General features: G+C 37.3%; 1 protein-coding gene across 1 annotated transcript; it reads right to left on the bottom strand.

The window, feature by feature from the left end:
- Positions 1-2,806: 2,806 nt before the first annotated feature.
- LOC138868885 (serine/threonine-protein phosphatase 7 long form homolog) lies at positions 2,807-3,559 on the bottom strand. Its single transcript, XM_070146462.1, has one exon. It carries the CDS (start codon positions 3,557-3,559, stop codon positions 2,807-2,809), a length of 753 nt encoding a protein of 250 aa, XP_070002563.1.
- Positions 3,560-20,833: the final 17,274 nt, after the last annotated feature.

The raw sequence follows: 20,833 nt of genomic DNA, 5'->3' as shown, positions 1-20,833 counted from the left end.
TTCAGTTTCGCCTTTACCTCCGCAAGTTCCTGTTTATATTTTTCTTTTCGTTCCTTTTGTGCTTCACAATTCTATTGTGCTTTCCATTTTTCTTCTCCCACCTCCTTCAGTTTCGCCCTCATTTCAACAATAATTCTATCGCTTTCTCTTTGTGTTTCCCGTTGGGATAAACACATATTATGAAGAAACTACAGTTGTTCTCTGTAGCATTCCTGATAACATGGTTCATCAACCCATTCCTGAAAATCACAAATAGGTTCGCCGGGAACCTTGTATAACTGGTTCATACAGCACCAGTAGCGGCGTCCAACTTCACCATCGTCCCAACAATTTTGCATCGAGCATTCTTTTCCACAGTTGCACTTTGGTGCACGAAGAGGTTGAGCCATTTGATGAAATATTTGCTTTTAGTAAAAAAAACCTTACTTTTAATGAAATATTTGCTTTTACTAATTTTTGAGCACACAAAATAACTATAATGATGTCGTTATTTATAGGCGAGACAAAATACATAAAGCGTAGTATAGTACTACGTTTTATGGAGTTGTCTTGTCGTTCTGAAAAAGATAAAAATCATGTGAAAAAGTTGGTTTATTGCAGAAAATTTTAACACATAAAGCGTAGTATAGTACTACGTTTTATGGAGTTGTCTTGTCGTTCTGAAAAAGATGAAAACCATGTAAAAAAGGCTGGTTTATTACAGAAAAATTTAACACATAAAGCGTAGTATAGTACTACATTTTATGGAGTTGTCTTGTCGTTCTGAAAAAGATGAAAACCATGTGAAAAAGCTGGTTTTAGTTATCCTTTGTGCAGTGATGGTTTTAGTTCTATTGTTTGTTTTTCTGTGTACTGTTATCCTTTGTGCAGTGATGGATTTAGTTCTAGTATAGTACTACGTTTTGCAATGTTTGTGTTTCTTGTGTACTGTTTAAGTAAAACTGCTGTTCAAATGCAATTAAAATATAAATGTTGTTAAAAGATAATTGTTATCATTATATACATAATGCACTATTTACACAAACTAAAAACCTAAGTAAATCAGTGAGTCCCGCAGCCTGTGTGCTTCAGTGCTACTTCTGGCCTGAGTCGCATCCCCTGTCGCCCGGGTACACTATCTGGATCATCATCATCCAGCCGCCTTTTTATGTGAGGATGTGCAGCAGCATCGACACCACAACTGGCAGGATCAGAAGAATAGGCCATCGGGCCGTCAACAACCTACAAAACAAGTACTAAACTTAGCATGTGACAAAGTATATTTGTATTGTACGTGTTAAGTCAAAAAATATTTTCCCACCGTGGTCTCGTCGATCTCCTAAATATACGCATCAGTGGTGTCCTCATCAAAGCATGTAGTGGCCTCAAAGATGGGCTGGGACGATGCCTTCATAAGAAAGTTAAAAATTAATTAATGGCAGCTCATTAAGGAAAAGAAAACAAATTAAAATTTTAAAGTAATACAAACATACCTGCGCCTGTGATAGATCCGCATCAACCGCCGGGGATGAGGCATAACTCAACCTGCGCCCGCCATCCACGTCCCGGGTGGGCCGATCCTCAGCTGCGGTAGATGGGCATGCAAAGTACTAGTCTACATCCCCGTCGAATGTACCCGTGATCGACAATGCTCCTGACGGGGTGACCTGCGATGCTGGCAGAGATAGCCGAAGGCTGTACGAAGGCATACTGCTGGAAGGATCATCTTCCCGAGGTATATAACCCGGCTGATCATCTCCAAGCGCCACAACTCTAAAGTCCTACCTCGTGGGGCACCCCTACCTCGTGAGGCACCCCTGCCTCGTGGGACACCCCTACCCCGATGGTAGTCCTCTGGCGCCGCATATTGAGCCTCGTGGTCCAACCTCGCGGTATCTCTCGCCTGAAACAGGGTCCGACGAGCCAACTGTGCCACCCGCCAGCCATAGTCAACGACTGCAGGGATGTCGGTATGCTGCTGCATCTCCTGTCCCAACTGGTAGAGGTGATGATGCCCAATAGCCTATGAAATATTTAAAATATTAATTAAATAACGCAATATCACAATTATACGATATTAATAAGCCAAAAAATATACCAGTTCCTCGTGTCTCCCGGCGTATGGTCTGTAGCGCTCGCCAAGTACATGAATGGGGTTCCCGATAATCAGTCTGGTGTGACGGCGGTACCATGACGCATACATATGAATAGTGGCCTGCTGGGTAAATGTAGGTGCTGGCGGAATACGGTCAGCTCGCTGCTCCTCCCAAATATGGACCTGCTGCTCTAGCCATCTCATATATATATCGTCCAGCCTGGCACGGTCATCCCGCTGATAGTGTATAGCCACCCATCCAGGATCCCTCGGTATAGGCTGGGGACGGTGAAATTGGCGAAGCTCGCGCTCTGTGGCATGATACTCAACCATATCGAAGAAGATCATCGGGACAGAGGTGCTCCAAAGCATTCGATCGACTGAGCAATAAAAGGGCATCGGAGCTACCAACTCGTCGTTGTATGGCGTCCAGATGAACTACCAAATAATAAGATAAAAGTGAGTATGCGCAACACAACTCAATTTAAACAAGTAAGTGTAGGTACATATCTACCTGTCCGTCCACCAGCATATCTAGCACATCCCTGATAAGGTGGAGATTATTATGAGCATCGGTCCCTTGGTAGTTCCCACGGCGGAGAATCCACCTAGAAGCTAGAGGGAGAAACAGATAAGCCTCACCAGGCGCAAGTGGTGGTAGAGGTGGCTGCAACGGCATGATCCGCTGCCAGGCTCAAACCTAAGATAAAAGGTTGATGTAAAATTTATGAGTCATTTCGACCATATAGAATTTGGAGAAATGAACAGAGTATTCGAAAATGTTGTCACCTGTAGGAGGGGCAGAAAATCACATATGTCCACCGCTGGGCCCATGCTCGCCCGGCACATGCTCCTATATAGGTATGCGAGAACAGCAACACCCGAACTGTACTGGGGTAAACCATCCAGCTGCTGAAGATGATGGAGAAAGCGCATACTCACTTTACTCCCCGAAGTGTTCGGGAACAAGACACACCCGAAAAGCAGGAGCAGCGCCAACCGCGTGTACCTCTCAATGTGGAGATCCTCAGTCTCGCCGGTAATGTCTGGGTGCAAAAATGCCATATGATCTCTGATGGCTGACAAAGCAACGCGACTGCCCCCAGCGTCACCCTGAGGTATATAACCAGTAAGATGCCCCATCATATCCAAAAATTGTGCACGCGTCATGGATCTAATGTACTGGGGCAGTGCTATAGCCTGTCTATCTACGTGCAGCCCGTACAAAACCTGAACATCCTCCAGTGTGATGGTGGCCTCTCCAGTGGGCAAGTGAAAGGTGTGCGTCTCCGGTCGCCACCGTTCTACCGAGGCCGTGATGAGAGACCAATCAAGCTGCATCCGTCCAAGCGCAAAAATCGTATAGAAGCCCGTAGCCTGTAGGCGCGCGACTACACGGGCATGGAAAGGATGCTCCCCGATGAACTCCCACAAATCGTCAGGTTCCTGGGGCGGAGAGGCTGCATCGATAGCTGTCCCTCCCATACAAAGGAGGACCTATGGTCTCCCTGCAACACTAGTAGCTGATCCTCGGCAGGTCCGGGATGCGCAGGCGGAGGAAAGTCCATGTCGTCTACTATAATTTAAACAAAATTAATTGTGTGTGTTAGCTTAATAAATTAAATAATTAATTATGTTTACAATTGGACTGAATAATTATGTATGGGTTCCAGGCTCATTTTTAAGGCCCGGTAGCACCGAGTTATCCTTAATTATTATGCGTGTCAATTTCAACATTTTTAGAATTGTGTGAGTTAGCTTAATAAATTAAATAATTAATTATGTTTACAATTGGACTGAATAATTATGTATGGGTTCCAGGCTCATTTTTTGAGGCCCGGTAGCACCGAGTTATCCTTAATTATTATTCGTGTCAATTTTAATATTTTTAGAATTGTGTGTGCTAGCTTAATAAATTAAATAATTAATTTTGTTTACAATTGGACTGAATAATTATGTATGGGTTCCAGGCTCATTTTTTCAGGCCCGGTAGCACCGAGTTATCCTTAATTATTATTCGTGTCAATTTTAACATTTTTAGAATTGTCTGTGCTTGCTTAATAAATTAAATAATTAATTATGTTTACAATTGGACTGAATAATTATGTATGGGTTCCAGGCTCGATTTTTAAAGCCTGGTAGCACCGAGTTATCCTTAATTATTATGTGTGTTAATTTTAATATTTTTATAATTGTGTGTGCTAGCTTAATAAATTAAATAATTAATTATGTTTACAATTGGACTGAATAATTATGTATGGGTTCCAGGCTCATTTTTTGAGGCCCGGTAGCACCGAGTTATCCTTAATTATTATTCATGTCGATTTTAATATTTTTCGAATTATGTGTGCTAGCTTAATAAATTAAATAATTAATTATGTTTACAATTGGACTGAATAATTATGTATGGGTTCCAGACTCATTTTTTGAGGCCCGGTAGCACCGAGTTATCCTTACTTATTATTCGTGTCAATTTTAACATTTTTAAAATTGTGTGTGCTAGCTTAATAAATTAAATAATTAATTATATTTACAATTGGACTGAATAATTATGTATAGGTTCCAGGCTCGATTTTTAAGGCCCGGTAGCACCGAGTTATCCTTAATTATTATGCGTGTCAATTTTAACATTTTTACAATTGTGTGTGCTACCTTAATAAATTAAATAATTAATTATGTTTACAATTGGACTGAATAATTATGTTTGAGTTCCAGGATCGATTTTTGAGGCCCGGTAGCACCGAGTTATCCTTAACTATTATGCGTGTCAATTTTAACATTTTTAGAATTGTGTGTGCTAGCTTAATAAATTAAATAATTAATTATGTTTAAAATTAGACTGAATAATTATGTGTGGGTTCCAGGCTCGATATTTGAGTTAATTTTACAACATATAGGAATTTTTTACTTTTGTAAGTTTATTGTTATAAATTAAATAATTAATTTTGTAAAGTATAATTGGATAGAGTTTGCAGTTACTACATACTTAAACTACATAGACTCTACACTAAAAGGCTCTACATTTTACTACCCTAAAAGGCTCTATATTTTACAACACTAACAGGCTCTATATTTTACTACACTAAAAGGCTCTATATTTTACTACGCTAAAAGGCTATTTATTTTACTACGCTAAAAGGTCACTATTACATATAAAAACAACTAACATAAAATACAAATATGAACAACAAACAAAATAAATAATATTAATTTTTTAACAATACAAATAATTTATCAAATTTTAACAATTTTTTGTACCAAAGCTAATAAATCAATCCGGGTATAAATAAGATACAAATTTAAACACAAACATAACACAAATTAACATGGAAACACATTAAACAATACAAATATGCATGTACTATACGAGTTTCGACATAAACAAAATTGAAATACATCGATTTAAGTTTTATGCCAAGGAAGAAGAAGGGGCTATATTTTATTGAAGCTGTTCGCAATATTATACTGCATTTTAAGTAAAACGCAATATAATACTGCGAACAGCTTTAATAAAATATAGGCCCAGCAGTATAGTACTGCGAATTACAAAAAAAAATAATTTTTTAAGTAAAACACAGTACTATACTGCGAATTACTTTGACGGCAAAATTTCCGTTAAAGTAATTCGCAGTATAATACTGCGTTTTACTCATTTATGTAACTTTTTTTTAAAGTAGTACAAAAGTATTTTTTGTCCAAAAAATGATTAAAAAGGTTTTGGATCCCCTGTTATCATGGAGCACGTTGAAAAATAAGAATGTTTTGTAGTACATGAGTTGTACATTATTAGTTGAGGTATACCTAGAGTCGGGTTAGCCTTTAAGTGAGGCTCAGATGGTAAAGATATCTGATGCCACTGGTGAGGAGATAAACAAGGGTGTATAAAAGAAACTGTAGAAGTCTGTTCGTGACTATACAAATGTTGCCTTGTGCAAAGCCTGTGTTTTTTTAAGGTTAGCATAAGGTTTTCCTAATGTATGGATGATTATTTTCCTTTCGAAAAACAAACTTTTACTCCTTTAATCATCAGAATTATTATTGTGCCTCGTTTCTCTGCTAAGGAATTGCATCAGAGTTATTACTGTGCCTCGTTTCTCTGCTATAGAATTTCATCGGCATATGTTGTTGTGATCTCGGATCAATATGAAGATTATTTGGGAGGAAAAACAACTCTATTTCATAAGAATAGAATTACAGAGAATTTATACCAAGAATTTCTCTCTACAAAAAACCTCACCAAACTCTCTTTTTGTTCTCACAATCTCTTCCTGGATTGTATTTCAATCTCTCTGGATTGATTTTTCTGTGTAAAACATAAGGCTCTATTTATAGCCTTAAAGAAGGTGGTTGGTGGTTGAATTCTTCATTCAACAATGGAGGCTTCAACAATGGTGGCTTCTAGAATGGGTTGGTGGCTTCAACAATGGTGGGCTTCTAGAATTGGTAGTTGGCAGCAGCTGAACTTATCAATTCTCCCCCTTCAACTGCATTCCAACGCAGCTACTATTTGAAAGTTATTCCAACTATGTCTCTGCACAGCTCTAACTTTTCTTGAGTGACCACCTTTGTTAACATGTCTGCTGGATTCTCCTTCGTATGGATCTTCACTAGTTTCAACAGTTGTTGATTCATCACCTCGCGTATCCAGTGATAGCGAATGTCGATGTGCTTTGTCCGAGAATGATACATTGAGTTTTTGCTTAAATCAATTGCACTTTGACTATCACAATGTATCTTATACTCTGTTTGATTTATCCCTAGTTCTTGGAGAAACCGCTTTAGCCACAACATTTCTTTTCCAGCTTCCGCTACAGCAATATACTCTGCTTCAGTTGTGGATAGTGCAACACACTTCTGCAATCTTGACTGCCATGACACAGCTCCCCCTGCAAAAGTATAAACATATCCTGAGGTTGATTTTCTTCCATCAGGATCTCCGGCCATATCTGAATCTGTATAGCCTTCCAAGACTGGATCAGCTCCCCCAAAGCACAGACTTGATTTTGAAGTACCTTTAAGATACCTGAAAATCCACTTAACTGCCTCCCAATGTTTCTTTCCAGGGTTAGAAAGAAAACGACTTACCACACCTACCGCATGTGCGATATCTGGCCTCGTGCAAACCATGGCATACATCAGGCTTCCAACTGCTGAAGAATATGGAATTGTAGACATCTCCTCAATCTCTTTCTTGGATGAGGGGCACAAACTCTTGCTCAACTTGAAGTGATTTGCCAAAGGGACACCTACCGGTTTGGCATTACTCATATTGAACCGTTTGATCACCCGTTCAATGTAATTTTCTTGAGATAGCCATAACTTCTTGTTTCTCCTATCTCGAGTTATCTGCAATCCCAAAATATGTTGAGCTGGACCTAAGTCTTTCATTTCAAAGGACTTAGAGAGTTCTTTCTTCAACTGTCTAATTTTTGTTGCATCTTGTCCGACGATCAACATATCGTCTACATAAAGTAGAAGTACAACAAAATTGCCATCCGAAAATCTCTGAATGTAAACACACTGATCTGCAGCAGTCCTTTTATATCCTTGACATACCATAAATGAGTCAAATTTTTTGTACCACTGCCTCGGTGCTTACTTTAGGACATATAAACTTTTCGTAAGCTTATAGACGAGGTTTTCTTTTCCTGAAACCTCAAAACCTTCCGGCTGCTCCATATAGATTTCTTCATTTAGATCACCATGAAGAAATGCTGTCTTGACATCCATTTGTTCAAGCTCCAAATTCAAACTGGCTACCAATCCAAGGATGATGCGGATTGAAGTCAATTTTATAACTGGTGAAAATATTTCATCAAAGTCAATTCTCTTTTTCTGTAGGAATCCTTTGACTACTAACCGGGCTTTGTACTTCACCACCTTTCCTCTACCATCTTTCTTGAGCTTGAATACCCATTTACTCTTCAGTACCTTCTTTCCTTGTGGAAGTTTCACAATCTCATAAGTGTTGTTTTTCTGTAAAGAGTTCATCTCTTCGGTCATTGCTTGCAGCTATTTTTCTTTATCCTTATGAGATATAGCTTCATGAAAACTCTCTGGTTCTCAATCTTCAGAAAGTAGAATATACTCGGTTTCTGGGTATCGAGTTGATGGAATCTGACCTCGTTCAGATCGACGAGGTTGTTGATTATTAGCTTCAGGAGGTGTACCGTCATTGTTCCCCTGTGATGGTTCTGTAGTTTCCTGAGGGGTTTGTGCCTCCCCCTGCCAAACATCCTCCTGTTCTGCTTCTGGTACTGTTTCATGCTCCCCCATGTTATTTGTGTCAAACTGCAATGGTAGCGGACCTGGACCAACTTTTTGGGCACTGGAACCTCTTTCATAAGACATTGTGGGCTTTTCAATGTCTTCAATTGTCTGATTTTCGTGGAATACAACATCCCTACTTCTGATCACCGTCTTCTGTATTGGATCCCATAATCTATATCCAAATTCTTCATCTCCATAGCCTATGAAGATTCATGGTATAGTTCTACCATCAAGCTTCTTCCTAAGCTCCTTGGATACATGTGCATGTGCTAAACAACCGAATACCCTTAAGTGAGAATATGAGGGATTCTTACCAGACCATATTTTCTCTGGAACCTCAAAATTCAACGGGGCTGATGGTGACCGGTTGATTAGGTAGCAGGCGGCGCGAACAGCTTCTCCCCAGAATGGCTTAGGCAGCTTTGCCATACTGATCATACTTCTGACTCTTTCCATAATTGTCCGGTTCATTCTCTCGGCTACTCCATTGTGTTGTGGGGTGCGTGGGACCGTCTTTTCATGTCGAATCCCTTGTCTCTTGCAATAGGAATCGAACTCCTTGGAAGTATACTCGCCTCCATTATCTGAGCGAAGGCATTTTAATTTCTTTCCCGTTTCACGCTCTACCATGGCATGAAATATCTTGAAATAATCAAAAGCCTGGTCCTTTATCTTTAAGAAGTACACCCATTATACACAAGGTACTCCATTTTCTTCGGTTTCACCTTAGCCTTCGTTTTGACTTCAGAAATCATTGTATTTATCCTGAATTTCTCTGATGATTTTGGTCAAAGTACCCAAAATCGATTGACCAGATCCGGGACGAATCCCACACTCACGCCGTGTCGACACGGGTGCGGCGTGGAAAGTAAAGAGTCTGAATAACTTAGTTAGCCCATCGTAATAATAATAATAATAATAATAATAATAATAATAATAATAATAATAATAATAATAATAATAATAATAATAATAATAAAAAGTTGGAATGCTGCTAATTTCAATTTTGTTTCACAAAACTGTAAGGGACTCCCTACCATATCACCTGAAATCAATAAAAACATGACTTTGTAGGTTAGAAGAGTGGAGATAAAAGAAAGAATACCTCCAGCAACAACTAGTTTCTCTACACGGGCAACTATGTGCTTTCCATAGGTATATTTCTTCAGAGCATTTAGATGAACCTTTATTCGGTTGAGAATCAGTTCAAGCTGCTGGTCATCACACGTCTCCAGCACTTTCTGTACAACATAGTTTGCAAACTGATCTTTCATCATCACCTGCACATTAAATCATTTAAAAATAAATAAAAAAGAGCACTTATGAACACCAGCAAAATATTTCCCTAGTGCGTGAAGTTGAAAGACAATTGCTCATAAATACCCAAATTTTCAGCATGAATTTAGACGAGGTGAAAGATAATGACGGGGTTTGGAGTACGAAGTGAAAGTATGTAATTTTCACCATGAATTTACAATTTAGACATCAATCCCTTTTATCAAAGAAAAAATCACATACGTACAGTCTATATAAAAAGTACTATATTGTTAATTTTTATAATTAAAGATTTATAAAATGTTGTTAAGAGACCACACTTGGAAGAAAAAAAGGTACTTGGTTCCCAAAATAGTAACTGTCATGTAAAACAAGGAAATGGAGTATTAAGTAGATAAACATGTCCAAGAAGTATGCACAATAGTTCCCAAATTAGATATTCAATACACAGGATAAGAAAGAAGAACCAGTAATGCAATAACACGTAAAATCTCTATCAGAACCATATTTGAAGAAAGAAATTCTGGTTTACAAAGTAGCTATCCTCTCTATTTTCCCACTTCAACACAATTTTTCTTTTCCTTTATTCATTTAGGTTCTTAAACAATGTATATACAAACTAAGTTGCTCCGATACGGCAGTTTAGGTGCCGCACTCGTATCGATACGACACTAGTATGGTGTGGGTATGGGATCTGTACAGGATTTGGTCAAACAATTTTGGGTACTTTGACCACGACGGACAGAAACATTCAAGAATACATACAAAATGATTCCTAAAATCAAAACCAAAAACTACGGTAAATTTGAGGAAAATAGCATACCTTATCTAGGAAATCAATCCTTTACCTTTTTACAACTTGAGAATAAAAAGAAATCCACACTTTACAAGCTATACTAAGTCTTCCACAAAATTTCTCATAATTTAGAGATATTTTTATAATGTTGAATTATTTTTAGCCGGATCCCCTGTATCTATCCTAGGATCCATATCCCCGAATCTTAGATCTGACCTCGAGATCCGCACCCATGTCGGACACCCGCACCCGTGTCCGAGCAACTTAGAATACAAATATATTACTTGTGCCATTTATTAAATAAGATAAAAGCAAACAATAGGTAAATTCTTTGGATACAAACACCTATCAGTATCTTGTACTTTTAAATAAACCATTTCCACAATTTGTTTACTAATGTTACATGGGAACTTCGTATTTTTTATTTCCTTCGTTTAAGTTAGTTCAGTCTATAGCAAATTCTTTTCGATTTTTCCTTTTTCTGTTCTACATTTGTCTCAATATTATGTTACAACTATGTTCCTCTATCTGTATAATTACAGCTAGTTTTCTCCTATGCGGATATATATGACAAGAAAGTCATTCAACATCTCCTCCTTTTGCTAAAACTTCCAACATGCTCTAGTTTTAATAGCTATGGTTACCCAGAAAAATCATAGAACCGTGGTCTAAAAGGAGCCAATAAAGAGAAGCCTAGGATTTTCAAACTAGAAAAAGCCCATGCTACACGTTTGCTTGATTGTCACTGGGATACAGATCCTAGTATGGATATATGGGTGTACGATCCGGCTAAAAATAATTCAAAAAAAGAAAATATCTCTAAAATATGAAAAATTTTGTGGAATACTTATGTATAGCTTGTAAAGTCTGGATTTCTTTTTTATTCTCAAGTTGTAGATAAGTAAATGATTGATTTCCCAGATAATGTATGTTTTTTTCTTCACATTTACCCTAGTTTTGGTTCTAATTTCGGGAATCAAATTGTATCTCGTCTTGATTTTAGCTTAGGTTTAAATTGTAGAAGCAGGGTTTAGTGGGAACGTTGAATCCCATGTTGTCTTCTGTCAGATTGTATCTTTAGTGGTAACGATAAAACTTTCTTTTTTATGGAAGTTGGATGGATTTTTTTAATATTTAGTTAATGGCATACCCTTAGTAAGGTTGCAAAGTTGATACCCTCTTGGTGTAATACGAAAGGAAATGATTGAATTATTATATGAAAGTGTTGCGTGCTGCAAAGTTGACTCTTAGGGTTCACTGGGATCAAAAGGCTTTCAATAGGCTGGCCTTGTTTCCTGTCTCCGATCGCATTGTTATTGAACTATTGATTATGTAGGTATGGGGATTGATTGACTGGGCTTCGGTCTGGATTCTGTACCTCGTGCATCACAGAATGGACATTGACATTTTTGTAATCTAAAATACCTATATCTTCTAAGCATCATGCTGCTGTAAGGATTTTTTCTGGGTGATAGCTACTAGTCTACTTTGACTTAGGCTCTGTGTCAATCATTTCTCTGTGATACTTCACTGCTAGTATTTGAGGTTATCTTTTCTTGTACCGTCGTGAATATTTCAGGCCATAGAGGTTGTTGATCTGGACCAGCAAACCAAAATGGTCAAAGGGCTTGATGGTCATGTTATGCGCTGTGTTAAAGATCAGAATGGGAATCATGTTATCCAGAAGCGTATTGAATGCGTTCCAGAGGATGCCATCCAGTTCATTATTTCCACATTTTTTGACCAAGTTGTGACATTGTCCGCCCATCCATATGGATGTCGGGTCATACAGGTCAACACTTAATTGCATGTAAATTCTATTTTGGTATTCCGAGTCCATGGTATGAGCTTTGTTTCTATTTTTACTTTGACAGAGTCTTGGAACACTGCCATAATCCTGAAACACAGATCATTGTGAGGAAGGAGATTTTGCAATCTGTTTGCATGCTGGCACAAGATCAATATGGGAATTATGTTGTTCAGGTCTGCTGCATATCTCAACTTCCATAGCACATTACCAATAAGATGTTGTCTAGAGAATGCTAATTTACCAGAATATGTGAACTGGTCTATTAAAGCTTAAAGCCAATCATCTCCTTTTCTATACTGGTTCCTATTTTTTTTAGTAAAGGATCGGTACTTCATCTGTTGGTGTTTAATTTATTCATCTGTTAGATAGCGCATTGTGGGGAACGGAGAAGACCTCCTTTGAAACACCACCATTGTTTATATTTAAGGGACTTTTCAGTTGTCTCCCATTGAGCCACAAAAAATGAAAATTGATTTAACACAACAACTATGCCTCTGTCCTAAACAAGTTGCGGTCGGGAATATGAATCCTCACTAACCACGTTACTCCATTTAAAATCATCTCATGCCAATATTATGAACATACAAATAAAAAGTATTAAAAGTGGTGTATATTTTCTAAGCGTAAAAAATCTCTGAAAGGATAAACCATTGTCACGACCCAAAAATCCCACCTTTGGCCGTGATGGCGCCTAGTCGTACTTGCTCAGCAAGCCAACTCACAATCTACAAAAATAAAGTCGAATTCCTTTAATTAATATTCATATTATAAATAAAGATAGAAATACTCTCAAAGCAGTAAAATATCTTATACAATCATAATATGGCCTTGACTCGGCAATACAGTACAACCCCCAAGATTAGGTGGCACAAGTACACGAGTAACTACTACAAGTCTCAATACATGAACAAAGCTGTCCGAAATAGTAAAATAGACGGGGAATGGTAAAAGGACTGGGACTTGGAACTACAAAATGAATCCATGGACTGTAGCTCACCCTAAGTCTCCGTGCGGTCACCTAAGCTCAATCAAGAGGCTCCGCTAGCACCTACCTGAGGGTCTGCACAAAAAGATGTGCAAAAACGTTGTATGAGTATACCAGAATCGATACCTAGTAAGATCAAGTCTAACCTCGAAGAAGTAGTGGCGAGACTATAGGCATCATGATACTTACAATACATAAATAACAGAGCTTTAAACTGAAATAGCTTACTATTTATTACCTTCGCTTCGGTTTTCTAATTGCACTACCTAGTGTTAGTATTGTTTTAGCTTGGTTTTTTGATAGGTTTGCTTGTCATTGCCCTTCCGTTTATCTTTCTTGAGCCAAGGGTCTACCGGAAACAACCTCTCTGCCTTCTTAAAGGTAAGGGTAAGGTCTGTGTACACACTACCCTCCCCAAACCCTTGTGGGAATACACTCGGTTTATTGTCGTTGTTGAACTGAAATAACAAGTAATCTCATAAATAACAAGAATCGAAGATATTAACAGTTGGAAGATATAAAGCATGCCTTTTCAATTTAAGAAATAATCGTAATGCTGCTCATATATAATATTTTAAGATGACATGCTTCAATCAACGGAGTCAAAGCTCCCAACTAGCATAAAACTAGCATAAATAGATGGCATGTAACGATTAGCATCTAAATAAATGCATCTAAATTAGTCAAGGAGATCTATGCATGCTCAAAACCAGTAAAAGATCCATGTACTACAATACAAAATCCATGTAATACCATAACCCAATACAAAATCTATGTATCGACCACGCTCACAGGGCCTAAAGTGATGTACTTTTTAGGTTTTGCACCTCTCAAGTACAAAGAAGAGAGAAAAACAAAAGCATCCCGTTAAAGGTTTTCACAAAACTTGCGAAAACATTTTTCAAACTCATGTTAGAAGAATGTAAGATGAAAAGAAACCTCACTCACACGTTCTTCAATCCCGTAAGATTGCAAGAATAGTTGAATAAAGGAAGAACAGTAAATCACGTTTTTGAAGCAAGAGCTTAGAAAAACTAATCACCCCTCTTTATTTTCAGCCTATTAAGCCCTTTAAATAGGCCTTACAATGAGTAAAATTGATAAGATTAATGAAAATTAATCCTAATTAAACTAGAATAAGAATAAGGCTAAGAAAACATATCCTAACTAAAATAGGAAAAAGAATTCTAGTAAGAATGGGATACAAATTAATAGTTCTTGTTTGACTAGAACTGCAAATATTATTCTACTGAAACAAGAATTAAATTACTAAGAAGCAAGAAATACGAAATCCTAATCTTCAAGGAAAAGAAATCCTAATCTTGATTGGATTCTTAGACTTTTTGAATTTTTAGCTTTCTTGATCTTGCATCATTCTCCCCTGGTTGAAAAAGACTCGTCCTCGAGTCTAACAACTTCCATAGATGGCGCAAGATTTGCTATAGTAAAGAATAAGTACCCAACGCTCACCAGGTTTCAAATTGCATCTTGCTAGTTTATCATAGAGCTTTTTCACGTTGTAAGAAAACTTAGAACGTGGTCAAACTAAATCCCACTTTCTAAGTTTCAATTTTCTACCAAGCCTTCTCCATGTAATCTTTCTATGTTGACTCTCAAACTTCAACTTATAATATGAAGTTGTTGATGTTAGAACTACATGAAACTTAGCTAACTCCATGTCTAGCTTTGATTAAGCATAGAGATCAATGCTCTTCTTGAGACTGCATCAATTGCTATGCTTGTAAACCAACAATCACTTTGACGATGGCCATATATATTTATGAGGTGAAGATATCTTGTTTCTCCAATATACCTCAAACTCACCATTATCCGCTCCTTTCTAGGTAATTCTTCTTCTTGTTCATGCATATTTTTATGGACTTTAAGATTAACGCAATTTGCTGACTTGTTTGGAATGATAAAGTCAACAATCAAGTCAATATTGTGTTGAGCATCTCTTAAAGGCGGAAAGTTCGTGACACACATGGCTGGATACTCCAATGGATTATCATAAAACTTTGGTGGTAATTCCTCAACTTGTGGATCCAATGCATGTTCCTTGTCTCTTTGATATTGGTCTTCATCAGTTTTGTCCTCTTCACTCCCTCGATTATTTGAATATTTATCATATTGGGCATGGTGCATTGGTACTCTCATGTCTTGGTCAGCTTCAACCTCTTCAACTTGCTCAATATATCTTGCTCTATGCAGTTGAATTGGTGGATATCGAAGTGGTAGACGTGGCGGTAGCACTGATATGTTATGTGGATTAAAGCACCAAACCTTCAACCAATTCAGTCAGATGCCTTATTGATTCCGTCAAGCTATTTAGCTGCAATTTAATTTCTTCATTGTCTCGTTCAAGGACGGGAGTTCTTAATTTCTGAATTTTAATTGAAGATCCATTGAAGAGGATCATGAACTTGCTATTTTCTTGTTTGGTGACACGATGAATAAAATAGCAAGTCAAGAATTTGAACCTGGAACCTGTGCTCTGATAACAAATTAATGTACTTTTGAGGTTTTGCACTTCTCAAATACAAAGAAGAGAGAAACAAAAGGGATAATACATAATCACCCCTATGAGGTTGTCCAACTTTACCAGATACACCCTTATACTTTGCGGTGGTCATATGACCCCTTGTCTTTGTTTAAACTATAATAAATATCACCTTTTGTGATCAGTACCAATTTAAGGAGAAGTAGTGTAATGCACGCACCAACTATCTTTTGTCATGTAATTTTGTCTTTTTATTACTAATTTTATAAAATTTTACATCTTTTATTAAAAGAACTTTTTTACTTTTCTTCTTTTCTTTTCTCCTTCCCTAACTAATATCGTTTCTCTCCCCTGTAAACTTGAAGAATCTGGCGGCTACTTCAAAAATCTCACTGAAAGAAAGAAAATCCAACCACCTCCAAAAAGAAAATCATAGAAATCAGCTGGTGGAAAACACCCATCTTTCATAATAATAACCATTGTCAAAGAGATACGGTTAATGAAGTACTATAGAAAAAACTACCGGAAAATTAATAGGTTTGACTGGAAAAGCTTTACTCTGTGATCCGCTCCTCTTTCCTAACCCATCTCTCTGCATTTTGTCTCTCCAAACCCCTCATAAAATACCACAAAATCAGTGAAGAAGAACCATTAATTACCGGAAAAGCAAACAGTAAATGAACTAATAGAGGTTCGGGCAGAAATATTTTTCCGGCTACTGATGCTTTTTCATTTTCTCCTCCCAATCTCTCTCAAAACCCTCAATTTAGAAATCCCCAATCAAAAACAACCTTGGATTTACTATAAAGCACCCATTCAACACCAAATCTGAAGCTCCACAAATTGAATGCAACCTAGATTAGAACAACTAGATTTTTTCCTTTACATTCTTCCGTCTGACAGATTTATTTTAGCTTTTATTAAAAAAGGAGATAAAGCAAACAAAATAGTCGAATGCTCCAACTTGACTGTGTTAGGAATTTGGAGAATGGAGGTCTGGCCTCTTTGATATATTATTGAGTAATGGAGGTTTAATTGTAGAAGAGAAAGAAGAAGAAAAAAGCGAACTGAAAAAGCCAAAGCAAAATAAAAATGTAAAAATAAAATAAAAAATTAGATATGGGGCAGTTTTTTTGTTCTCACGCGCTATAATTGCGTGCAAAATTTTAAAGGTGTCACATCAGCTCAAAAGATGGTACAGTTTGAATAAAGATAAGGAGGTCACGGGACCCTCGCAAAGTATAAGGGTATATTTGGTAAAGTCAAACAACCTCAGGGGTTGATTATGTATTATCCCAAAACAAAAGCACCCCGCTAAAGTTTTTCATAAAATTAGTGGAAATATTCTGCAAACTCACGATAGAAGAATGTAAGATGAAAAGAAACCTCACTCACACGTTCTTCAATCCCGCAAGATTGCAAGAATCGTTGAATAAAGGAAGAATAATGAAATAAAAAGTAAATCACGTTTTTGAAGCAAGAGCTTAAAAAAAGTAATTACCCTCTTTATTTTCAACATATTAAACCCTTTAAACGGACCTTACAATGAGTAAAATTGATAAGGTTAAAGAAAACTAATCCTAATTAAACTAGAATAAGAATAAAGCTAAGAAAACATATCCTAACTAAAATAGGAAAAAGAATTCTAGTAAGAATGATATACTAACTAACAATCATTGTTTGACTAGAACTACGAATATAATCCTACTAAAACGAGAATTAGATTACTAGGAAGTAAGAAATGCGAAATCCTATCTTGATTGGATTGTTGGACTTCTTGGATTTTTAGCTTCTTGGTCTTGCATCACAAAGTAACATGGGTAATCATTTGACTTTTGAGGGACGGATCCTTATCCAAGCACAAAAAGGAGCTTAATCGCTCACATATAATCAAATATCCGGTGATTATGTCATGTGTGCCATAACTGTATTTCATCCGCATGTCTTACCTTTTCGGGCCAGAATTCACAGTCCAAATCAAGTATCCATATACAAAGTATAAGCGTTTGCTCAAGAATTATAGACAAAAGATGCACAAGGACATAATAAAATCATACGGATATATGCTAATGGAATTTCTATATAGCAACGGATAATTTAAGCAATTCAACATATCAAGAATTAGTTCCCATGCCTTCATAAATAATCAAAAACCTAGGCATGATCATTAACATGACTAAGGGAAGTGAATGTAGTCATAAAAGCCAAACAAATCATGAGTCAAATGAAAACATAATCAAAACAAGGCATAAGTATCCAAATTCTGCCCCGGGCATGATGTAAACTTAGAAAGTGTATATACGTTCGCCACTCCGTATATACACCACCCCCAATACCTTAAACACATAGAAATCAAGTCAAATCTTACGGGTTTCCCTCTTAACAAGGTTAGCCAAGAGACTTACCTCCATAGTCTTCAATCTTCCAAAATAGCCTTTCCTCTCAAATCCACCTCCGAACGAGTCGAATCTAGTCAAGTACAACTCAATAATGTCAAACAAAGCCACATGAATCAATTCCAGACAATAAAGTTCGAATCTTTAATCAAATCCCCAAAAGTCAACAAAAGTCAATCTGGACCCACACGGTCAAAACCCGAGTCAAGGGGTAGATCTCGACTACCCATAATCCAACGAGTCCAAATATGTGATTAGATTCTAAAACTAACTCCAAATCGACCTTCAAATTCCCAAAATATACCCTCTTAAGTTGTAGACACAACACCCAAAATTTCCTTTAAAATCTTTGCTTTTACGTGTATAATTCCATTGGAAAATAAGATATAAAGTCAAATCCAAGTGAAAATTGCTTACTTTTAATGATGTAGTGAATTTGCTCCTCAAAATCTGTCACTCTTGAAGTCTAGGGCTCAAAATATGAAAAAGTAGATAAAAGTTGCGAAATAACAACTTAAATATTCTGCCCATTGATATGCATCGGGATCGTGACACATCCCTCATGATCACGAAGGTCAAAAATCTGCCCTGCTGAAACTCCACTTCGCGAACGCGAAGTACCTTGCGCAAACTCGATGGCTACTCCGGCATAGGATCTACGGTAAAAGTACTAACATCTAACACATATTCTCAACTAGTATGTATCCCCTACGTAGATCTTCCATTGTGATGTATCTTCACTAAGTCTGCATGGATCACCAGGAATTGTAGGTCCTTCGAAACAATTTCCTTCTCTGTGATTTTGGGTCTAGCTTGTCCTCTTTTAATACCTTCACTCCATGGTTTCACACCTACAGACCAGTGCATTTGGAGTTTGAGGCAGACATGACTAAACAATCTCAAGTCCTCGATGTGTGCTACTTGAACCTTCTCGTGAATGTGACCATTTCTTATCTTCTATGAATATAATCGCATCCACATCTTAGCGTCATTCATCCTACTGTCATCAAACTCCCGTTACATGGTTGGAATATTTGGCCCTTTGCCAGCGGCACCCCAAGACCTCTTAAAATGGCTGTTAACACTTAAATTCCATGTTTATTGGGTGTAGAATTTTTAAGGCTTAAAATTTATGCATCTCATTTTTGGCGAATGTGCTAACTGTTTCTAGTTGCACCCATAGTAGAATGCATTCTCATGTCTCAGTTTTGTGCCGTTGATAAGAATCAGACATAGGTCATCAGCTCTCCCATTTTGAGGGTTTTGGTAAAGGGATTTGTTCTCACATTGTGTTCGACAACTCCTCAAGTACTGATGTGTTTTGTAACAGCATGTATTGGAACATGGAAACCCAGAGGAGCGCACTTCTATAATTAACAAACTGATGGGGCAGATAGTTCAGATGAGCCAGCAGAAATTTGCCTCGAATGTTGTGGAGAAGTGTTTATCCTTTGGAACTCCTGAAGAACGCCAGACCTTGGTAAATGAGATACTGGGCTCTGAAGCTGAAACTGATCCTCTTCAGGTTTGTTAATTTTCAGATCCTTCCATTTTTAGTGGTATGCTCAAGCGTACTTAGAGTTCTCTGTACCCTTTGGCTGTCTAATTTAAACAAGATCTATTTCGATGTAATTGCTCTATTTAGGTGATTGAGCTTTATACTGTAGATGGATTTCTGAGAACAAATATTCCTGTTGGCCTTAACGAGAATCTTAAAATTTACATCTCGAAGGATCCGACCTCTAGATCCACACCCGTATCGGACACCCGCACCCGTGTCCTAGCAACTTAGGTTTAAACACTCAATTAGGATTAACACCCAGTCTATTAACTTGTTGGACATCGTCTTCACTCGCATGAAAACTCTAACCTAGTTAACAAGTGACAAAAAAGTGGTAACCTAATTGATTTAATCTTTGATTTCACGACTTTCTAATATGGAAGATTCAAACTTCTCCATGTATTGAAGCAGTATACAGATCTCACATTTTATGGGAATCATTAATCAGTCAATCTCCTATATGCTGGAGATACTCTTATAATTAATTTTTCACGTTTTAGAAAACTTTCACTGTCAGCAACTTCAGGTAACTTTGCTCCAACTTAGAAAATTGATATTTTCAATATTAAATAAATCAAAATAAGTGATGAAACATGGATAGTTTAGTTGGCCATCTACACTGACTAAAATTGCTCAAATATTACTAAACAATGTGATTTTCAAATTTTCATGTGCCAGAAGGACTAACACAAGTGTGCAGGACATGTTTAAGTTATCTTCAGCTGAAAGTTTCAAGGCTGGGCAAACTTTTATTATTTACTCCAACATCCTCCAATTTGTAATTAACACTTATACTAGTTATTAATATCTGTTATCCTTTAATTACGAACTATGCAGAAGTTCAAATAACACCAGTGCCTTCCAACTTTAATTGGAATCACATATACTTGACAGTGGCAGTTCCCCTTTAAAACTTTTAGAACCTTGGACAAAGCCGCATATAAAAAGGAATTTATCAAAGCCACCCCCCCCCCACCCCCCAAAAAAAAAATAACGGGGGCAAGACCAAAGAAATAGAAAAGTGATGAGACGAAAGTGTAATAAGGATGAAACAATATTGTACCCTCGAAGTGGATGGGTTTACTTCATAATTCACAAAATTTATATGCAAAAAACATAAAAAGGTCTAGATCGCTAGTAGATCTTTACGCTGCTTTCATTAATTC

The sequence above is a fragment of the Nicotiana sylvestris genome, chromosome 5 (assembly GCF_000393655.2).
Source record: "Nicotiana sylvestris chromosome 5, ASM39365v2, whole genome shotgun sequence".
In the NCBI taxonomy this organism is placed as follows: Eukaryota; Viridiplantae; Streptophyta; class Magnoliopsida; order Solanales; family Solanaceae; genus Nicotiana; species Nicotiana sylvestris.
This window is presented reverse-complemented; position numbering and strand designations above follow the sequence as displayed.